The sequence below is a fragment of the Chlorella variabilis genome (assembly GCF_000147415.1).
Source record: "Chlorella variabilis unplaced genomic scaffold CHLNCscaffold_19, whole genome shotgun sequence".
Lineage (NCBI taxonomy): Eukaryota > Viridiplantae > Chlorophyta > Trebouxiophyceae > Chlorellales > Chlorellaceae > Chlorella > Chlorella variabilis.
Window position 1 is genome coordinate 141,617 of NW_005435069.1, and position 8,335 is coordinate 149,951.

At 68.3% G+C, this 8,335-nt stretch overlaps 3 protein-coding genes across 3 annotated transcripts; 1 reads left to right on the forward strand and 2 right to left on the reverse strand.

Moving 5' to 3' along the window:
* Nucleotides 1–2,062: 2,062 nt before the first annotated feature.
* CHLNCDRAFT_137272 (hypothetical protein) lies at nucleotides 2,063–4,027 on the reverse strand (the record flags this gene model as incomplete). The annotated part of the gene is made up of 4 exons (XM_005845079.1): nucleotides 2,063–2,638; nucleotides 3,113–3,188; nucleotides 3,403–3,719; nucleotides 3,875–4,027. The coding sequence occupies 4 exons, from the start codon at nucleotides 4,025–4,027 to the stop codon at nucleotides 2,063–2,065; spliced, it is 1,122 nt and encodes a 373-aa protein (XP_005845141.1).
* Nucleotides 4,028–4,159: 132 nt separating this feature from the next.
* On the reverse strand, nucleotides 4,160–6,297 carry CHLNCDRAFT_137273 (hypothetical protein; the record flags this gene model as incomplete). Its single annotated transcript, XM_005845080.1, has 7 exons — nucleotides 4,160–4,441; nucleotides 4,649–4,748; nucleotides 4,948–5,037; nucleotides 5,211–5,315; nucleotides 5,539–5,755; nucleotides 5,909–6,193; nucleotides 6,270–6,297. 7 exons carry the CDS (start codon nucleotides 6,295–6,297, stop codon nucleotides 4,160–4,162), a joined length of 1,107 nt encoding a protein of 368 aa, XP_005845142.1.
* Nucleotides 6,298–6,486: 189 nt separating this feature from the next.
* Nucleotides 6,487–8,117, forward strand: CHLNCDRAFT_137274 (hypothetical protein; the record flags this gene model as incomplete). Its single annotated transcript, XM_005844973.1, has 5 exons — nucleotides 6,487–6,633; nucleotides 6,774–6,918; nucleotides 7,072–7,436; nucleotides 7,603–7,741; nucleotides 7,966–8,117. The coding sequence occupies 5 exons, from the start codon at nucleotides 6,487–6,489 to the stop codon at nucleotides 8,115–8,117; spliced, it is 948 nt and encodes a 315-aa protein (XP_005845035.1).
* Between the last annotated feature and the right edge of the window lie 218 nt (nucleotides 8,118–8,335).

Sequence of the window (8,335 nt, forward strand, 5' to 3'; positions counted from 1 at the left end):
GGATGGGGCGCGCAAGCGGCCAGATGGGGCGGGGCGCGGGCGGCAGTGGAGTCCTGCGGCTGGGTGGGATATAGGGCAATGAGCGTTGAGCAGTGTGCGATGAGCAATGAGCAATGAGCAGTGAGCAGCCCCTCCCGAAACAAAGTGAAGCGCAGGACGGGGTCCGGTGGATGGGAGGCAAGGAAGCGCGGGGGGGTTGCCACGTGCGCTACCGCCGCCGCCGCAGGCAGCACCCCTGCGGCGGCGGCAGCGGCAGCAAGCCGTGGACCCAAACGCCGTGCCGCCGCCGCCGCAGGCAGCACCCCTGCGACGGCGGCGGCAGCAAGCCGTGGACCGAAACGCCGTGCCGCCGAGTCCCGTGGCTGTGGCCGTGGGCTTCTGGCAGGAAACTACGGCCGCAGCTCGGCAGCACGGGGGCGTCGCAGCGTGCCGCCGCCGCCGCGCTGCCCCCCGGGCACGGCGGCGCCGGCAGCAAGCTTGGGCCCAAACGCCGTGCCGCCGAGTCCCGTGGCTGCGGCCGTAGACCGTGGGCCGGAAACTGCGGCCGCAGCTCGGCGGCACGCGGTTCTGTTCAAGTCGCCAAGCGTGCAGCAGCGCCGAACCACGCTTCCCGGCCTCGGCGCATGCCTTCAGGGGCCCCCTATCGCTGGGCACACCCCTCCAACACCGAACATGCGCCCGGGGGGGAGGGCGGCCCGGGCTGCCCAGGCCAAAGTGGGCCGCCCTCGAGCAAGAGGCGGCCGGTCTGTGTGCTGAATGAATGTGCCGCCATCCAGCACTCCCCACCACTGCCTGCCTGCCTGCCTGCCAGCCCGTCTTTGCTGCCCTGTACCAACCCTGCAGGTCTCGCAACCACACATCGCAATGGGCAGAGGCGCTGCGATCGTGGCGCTCGTGCTGCTGTGCGCAGGCGGCCCGCTGCCGGCGTCTGCCGACGACTGCCCCTGGTGGAAACCGGCATTGGCCTGCAACTGCTGCTATCCGTGGATTGCTGAATATACTGCCTGGAAAGATTCGAAGCCCATCGTCCAATATGTTCCCATCTGCTCTGACTGCTCCTGGCCGGTAAGCAACGGCATTTTGCGCCTAGGTTGCCCGTGCGCCGTCAAACACAGGAGCTCTCGCTGATTCCGTGCGCCCACTTCCACTGCCTGCAGGATGGAGATGCGGCCGGGAAGTGGTGTCCTGCTTCTAGGGATGGCAAATGTAACATCTTTGGTGAGCACGCGCAGGATGGCACCTGCACGCATGTCCGGCAGGCATGCAGCGCCTGCCGCAGTGGGCGCTGCCTGTTCCCGTGGCCCCACGCGCGCCGCTGCGTGGCCCTCGGCGCAGGCTGCAACTGCGACGGCGGCTGCCGCTCTGATCCCGACCCGGAGAACCGGTGCTCGCCGCCGCTGACGCTTTACTTCCCCTACGACCCCGATAAGTATTTATATGAGCTCACCAAGTGGGGCCCCACCTCGTCCAACAAGCCGCGCGCGTGCGGGGTGGCGCGCCCCGGGCGCCGCTGGCCCGGCAAGCCCGACGCCGGCACCAAGAAGATCAAGACCTTCAAGGGCTGCTGCGACCTGTGCAAGCGCCTGCCAAGGTGCAAGCGCTTCCAGCTGGGCCCCAAGGGCTGCGCCCTGTTTGCCTCCAAGTCCTCTGGCCCCCCCAAGCCGGCCAAGGGGTACATCGCCGGCAACGGTGAGGAGCGTTCCAGCGCCAGGGCTGCTGCACGGCTGCTGTTTGGGGGCTGGTGGCACGGCTTGCATGGCCAGGTGGCGTGAAACCAAGCTGAAGAGGCAAGCCGGCGGCTGCAGATCAATCCTCCTGCCTGTGCATGTTGTCTGCAGTCCCCTCGTGAGCAACCCTCTCGACCCCAGATGCAACCAAGCCCACCGATCGAAGAGAAGATTGCTGCCATCCTGCGGCACAGCCTTACATGCAGCTGGCCTGCATGACGACCCTTGTTCCTGGTTCATAGCTCGTATCTTGGGTTTCTGCTGCTCCGTTTGATAACTATTTCAACTGAGGATATGCAACTTTAAGAACAAACAAATGAACACCAAATCAAGCATCACTGCAGGGCTGCCTGGAGCAGCCGCAGCACCCGCGTGGGACTCGGCTTCACGCCAGGCGCCAGCTCCAGATCCAGCCTGCCCGCAGCCACATACAGCCGCCATCCGCCGCCAGCGGCCCCCAGCAGCTTCTCCAGCTCAACGGCCAGGCACTGGTAGCGCTGGCTGCTGGCCAGTAGCGGTGCCGCCTGAATGGTCACCTTCCCGCTGCCCACCTTGACTGGCGGCATGGTGTCGCCACATGCCACCTCTGCGCTGCCTGCCGGCGCCTGTGCTCGCAGCGCGTGCATCACCAGCCCCTGGCAGGCCACCAGCAGTGTCTCGATGCTGCTGCTGGGTGCTGCAGCGGGCGGTGGCCGGGTGTACAGCTCTGCCAAGCTGCAGTCGTCCCCAGCAAACTGCAGCACGGGCTCCCAGCCAGCAGACTGCAGGGCGAAGAAGCAGCTATCCAGCTGATCCTCAGCCTCCGAAGCCTGGTTCACAGCCACCACACAGCCGCCAGCCGTGCTGTCCCAGCGAACGCTGACGGCCGCTGCCGCCCTGCTGCTGGTAGCGCCAGCAGCTGGCAAACCCGCCTGCACTGGCAAAGCAAAGGCGACGCCACGAGGTGGCGATGGCCTGAGCTGTGCTGCCGCCGCGGGTGCTACTGCTGCTTCTGCTGTTGTTGCTACAGCAGCGGCGGCTGGAGCGGCAGCAGGTGTGCCTTCAGCCACTGCTGCCGCCAGGGCTGGCGGTGCAGGCAAGGCGGTGGCGCGGGGAGGCGGCGACGGCCTGAGCCGTGCTGCTGCAGTGGCAGGGGCTGGTGCTGCTGGTGCTGCGCGAGAGCCTGCTGTCACTGTCAGCGCAGGGGCACTTGCAACCTCGGGCTCAACCTGACGCTTGCCCTGTTGCTGGCGCTGAGGTTGGGGCACAGCCTCGCGCTGTCCACCTCTGCAGGTATGCGAACGGCGCAGCCATCAGTGGCTGTGAGCAGCAGGAGGGTAGTAATGGTGACTTGCTGGACAACCGCAGAGGGCCTGCAAGCTGATGCAGCCGCCTGCCTTCCTCACCTGCTCCCCCTGCTCTTCGCTGCGGAAGGGCCGCTGCTGGGACCCTGTAGCCGGCGCTTGCTGGAAGGGCCAGGGTCTGCATTCGTTGCGCCCTGCCTGGTGCCTGCCAGCAAGTCTGCCAGGGCGCCTCGCTTCCGCCGGTTTGCACACTCCAACGGCGTGCACCCGTGGCGGTCCACCAGACTGCAGCCAGCCAAGGGATGGGCGCACAGAAAGCACTGAATGCCCGAGCTGCAGCACTTTGGCATCTAGTTAAGGACGCCACCCCCCACCAGCTGCACCCGTCTCACCTGGCATCTGCCCCATACTCTCGCAACAGGTGCACCACCTCCCGCATGCCGTTCCTTGCCGCAATGTGGAGCGCCGCCTCGCCCTGGTGGTTCTGCTGGTTGACTAGGGAAGCAGCTGCATTCGCGCCCCCTGATGCCACCGCTGCCATCAGCAGGCACTCTGTTAACTCGAAAGCAATGGTCTCTTGCTCCACTTTCTGTGAATCCTTTCTGGAGTAAAACGCGGTCGCATAATGCAGTGCCGTGTCGCCGTCGCCATCTGTCACACGACAGTCAGCCCCGTGGCTTAACAGAAGGACGGCGGCCTGCTTGTCCCCCTGCAGCCAGGGTGGTCAGGCAATGGGCCGCCGGGGAGGTGAGCAGGGTTCAGCAAAGTACCGCTAACAGCATCCCCAACTGTTGTGCGCTGGCGATGCCAAGGCAACAGAGCGTTCACAAAGTCAGCAGGTGTAGCCCAGTGCACGCTGCATACCCTATACACCGCTAGGTGCAGCGGCGTGGCCCCTTCCTCGTCTTGCACGTTGACCAGGGCTCCACATTCCACCAGCAACTGCTCCAAGATGGCGGTGTTGCCGCGTGCGTAATCGGCGGCCCAGTGCAGCGGACGCTTCTGCCGGTTGTCCATTGCGTTGATGTCCGCTCTCTGGTCCTCGTGCAGCACACTCCGTGCAGCTCAGCACTTTCGATAGGTTACACAGAAGTCGACAGGTTGCACAGAAACATACAATCATCCAGTCTACAAAGCCACGCGGCATGCCTAGTGCGCCTGCTGCTCCGCCGCGCTCGGCACCGCCACCAGCTGCAGCGCGGCGGCCGGGGCCCCGCTGGTGGTGCTGTCGTCCACCACCGCCGCAGGCAGCGGGCGCTGCTGCTGCGCGCCGTAGGCCGGCGGCGGCGGCGGCGGCGGCAGGTCCCGCTGCAGCGCCGCGGACAGCTGCTTGGCAGCTGCCACCTCCTCCTCCACGGCAGCCCACTCCTCCCTAGGCAGTGTGTCCAGGCGCACCAGCAGCCCCTCCAGCGCGCAGCGGAAGCCGCCATCCTGCAGCAGGCAGCGGGCGGCACGGCATTGCGGCGTCAGCGGGCCAAGCTCAGCGCCTGGTTGGGGCGCTGGCTCACCTGCACGGCCAACGGCCAGCACACTCGGCCTGGCAGGGTTGTGTGGCGACAGCGGCCCCCAGGCAACTACTGGCACCCGCTCACGTCGCCTAACACACACACACACGCACACACACACACATACACACACCTGCTGCATGCCCCGCAGGCAGTCGGTGTCTGCCGCCAGCTGCTGCGCCGCCGCCAGTGCTGCCTCCCTCACCGTATCGTCCTCACTCTCCAGCACGCCGCTGCACGAGGGCAGGGGCAGGGAGGGCAGCGGCGCATGGCACACGAACCAGAAGCACCGAGAGCGGCTTGCGTGTGCAAGCAACGCGCCGCACAGCGCAAGCAGGCAGGAGTATGCGTCAACCCCTTGCAGCACACCCCAGCGCAGCGCCGCCGGTGGGCCATGCACCTTAGCGCCCGCCATACACCCCAACCACCCACCTCAGCGCGGGCAGCAGACCGGCATCCAGGGCGGTACGACGGCCGGTGGGCACCACCCGCAGCATGTACTGCAGCACTTGCAGGCACTTGCTGCACCGCACAGGGGCAGCGCGGCGCGGGTGAGCAGCGGCGGCCACGGGGCGCCGGCTGCCGGGCAGGAGCACTCGAGCTGTCATCCGGCACGGCAACGCCATACAACGACATACAGGCAGCGGTTTTGGGCATGGTGCACCATGCAAGCGCCCCGGCGGCGCCGCGCTCACCGCTGCAGCCGCGGCTCGGGCTGCGCCAGCAGGCCAACCACCTCGCCCAGCCCGCCGTGCTGGCGCAGCCAGATGAGGGCGGCCGGGTAGCCGCGCACCATGCAGCTGCAGGACATGATGGAGGGAGAGGGGGCGGCGGGGCATGGGTTGAGTGCACACAGCTGGCTGGGGGCCCTGCGCCGGCCACACGCATGCCCCGGCTGCACCGCCGCCCAGTTCCATCGGCACTGGCCCAGCCACCCAGCGGCGGGGAGGCTAAAACCGGGTACCGCAGGGGGCACCGCAAGGGGTAGCGCAGGAAGTACCACACCCCCGTACCGCCCCGTACCTGATGGCCAGCAGCGCCTTGGTCTGTACCGTGGGGTGCGCGTCGTGCAGCAGCGGCAGCAGGCGCGGCATGATGCCGCCCTCCGCAAACGACGCCTGCACCGGCGGGTTGTTCTGCACGCAGGTGGCCGCCACCTCGGCGGCGCGCCAGCGCAGCGAGGCGTGCGGGCTGGACAGCAGGCCCAGCAGCGTGGGCAGGCCGCCGATGGTGTGCAGGTCTGCATGGGTAGCACGGGGGCGGGCAGGCGGGCAGGGCAGGGCAGGGCGAGGGAAACTCAGCTGCTGCTAGCTTGCCCGCGTATCAAGCGGCTGCCGGCCCAGCCTGCCTGGCCGCGCCCCGCCCCTCGCCCCGCCCCGCGCCCACGCCTCACCCCTGGCCAGGTCGATGCTCTCCACAATGTCCTGCAGCTCATCCAGCATCCGCTCCTGCTGCTCCAGGCTGGCGGCGGCATCCTCGGCGCCGGGGCCACCGCCGCCGGGCGCCGCGGCGCCGCCGCTGCTGCTGTCCAGGCTCTGCTTGATGTCTTCCATCCGCTTGCTGAGGTCGATCATCGCCGACTTGAGCGCTCCCTCCAGCCAGGCCCTGTCTTCTTGGGACATGGAGCGCGCCTCGCTGGTGCCGTCCCCCTGGTGCGCCATACTCCACTCAAACAGGCCTGCGGCAGGGCAGGGGAGTTGTTGGCACCGGCGGCAGGCGCGCAGGGGGACAGGGAGGCGAAGGGATGCACCCACCCTTCCAGACTGTGCTCTCGGTGGCCATGTTGACTGGCTGCTGCTGGGGAGGTGCTCAGGCGGCTGTGGCAGCGGATCGAAGATTGATGAAAGGTGGGAGAGAGGCCCTTGAGGCGGTGCCAGAATGGGCCATAATCCGCTCCCACCTCACGCCACGGTGGCGGCCGCTCGACACCCACCTGCATCCGATGCATGTGAATGACCTGTTGCATCCGGAATGGGAGCACCGCAGCTGATCTATGCGATCCATGCAGCGCCCCAGCACCGTTTTCCTCGACACCCCGAGTGCCCGGAGAGGGTGACGGCCATCCAGGCGGCCCTGGAGCAGCTTGGGGCCCTGCAGCGCGCCCTGGCCGACGGGCAGGTCAGTCGGTCAGACCAGCGGGCGCCGCCCACCGCCGCCGCCCCCGCCCTGCGCCTGCTCGCCGCTTACCCTGCTGTCGCCCCAGCTGGCTCTAGCCACAACCCCTGCCTCTCCTCCACGGATAATCCCTGGCCCTGCAGGCGATGCAGCTGGACGCGCCGCCGCTGCTGGAGCTGCCAGCGGGCCTGCTGGCTGCGGTCCATACCGCCGAGCACGTGGACAGCTTGCGGCAGACGTCCGCCAGCATCAGCGGCCCCACCGCCGTAAGGGACCCAGATGACCCCGGTGGGTGTGGCTGTGGTGGGCGGATGGGTGGCTGGGTGGCTGGGATCAGTCGCTGCGCTCTGCTCCTGTGCTCGGCCAGCAAATACACAGCACAGCCTACCCGCAGCAAGGTTCAACTTCCGCCTCCTCGCACGCCGCCCCCTGCTCCTGCAGACGGGCCCACCTTTGCCACCCCCAGCAGCTACGCAGACGCGCTGCGGGCAGCCTGCACCGCGGTGGCGCTGGTGGATGCGGTGGTGGCGGGCAGCAGGGGCAGCAGCGGCACTGGAGACGGCAGCGGGGGCAGCAGCGGCGGCGGGGGCAGCGAGGCTGGCGGCGGGCAAGGCAGCAGTGGAAGAGGCAGGGAGCATGCTGCCGCGACCTGCGGCTTCAGCATCTGCCGCCCGCCGGGCCACCACGCCACCCCCGGAGACCAGATGGGCTTCTGCCTGCTGAACAACGCCGCGCTGGCGGCGCGGCACGCGCAGCGCGCCCACGGCCTGCACAAGGCGAGCGCCTGCATCTGCATGCAGCGGCGCGTGCGGCGCGGCACGGCCCCAGGCAGCCCAGCTGCACGCGGGCTGCGGCGCGCCCCGCCGCCCGCCTCGCTGCCTCGGGCCGCTGCCGGTGGCTGCTGCCGTCCGCTGCCGATGCATTGTTCTGCTGGTGATTCTTGTGATTTTTATCGCTGCCCTATCGGTTCAGGTGCTGGTCCTGGATTGGGATGTGCACCACGGCAACGGCACCCAGGACTGCTTCTGGGCTGACCCCTCGGTGCTGCTGCTGGATCTGCACCAGGAAGGGGTGTGGCCCGGGTCGGGGGCGGCGGAGGAGGCGGAGGCAGGTGAGAGGGCGAGGGGAAGCGGGGTGTCCTATGGACGGCCGGCGTGGGGGTGAGGGGTGGGGGTCAAGGCGTGGCGGTGGGGCCGTGCAGGGCGAGGCTGGGTGGCTGTTGATGTCGAGAGAGGCTCCAGCCTTCCTGGCTCTGCCGCTGGGCGGGGGAAGCAGATAAGTATGATGCAGATGCATATAGATGGCAAAGCTGGCAGCGCGCCCCTCTGGCTGCAGGCCCCGGCGCAGGCGCCACCATCAACGTGCCGCTGCCGTGGCACAGCGGCCACGCCGCGGCGCAGCTGGCGTTTGAACAAGTGGTGGCGCCCGCGGCCAGCCGCTTCCGGCCAGACCTCATCATCGTCAGCGCAGGCGGGTGGGCAGCCTGAGGGTGCTGCCTCCTGCCTGCGCCTGGCTGGCGTGCCGATGGCGCCGCCGCGTGCTGCCTGCTGCCAGGTGTCGAGGCGGCGAGGGCGGTGGCTCCGCATGACCACACCACCACGGTACATGCACACATAATTGCTGACACAAACACACACACACACACACACCTGCATGCATGCATGCACACCGTCACCCCACCCACCCACCCACCCACCCACCCCAC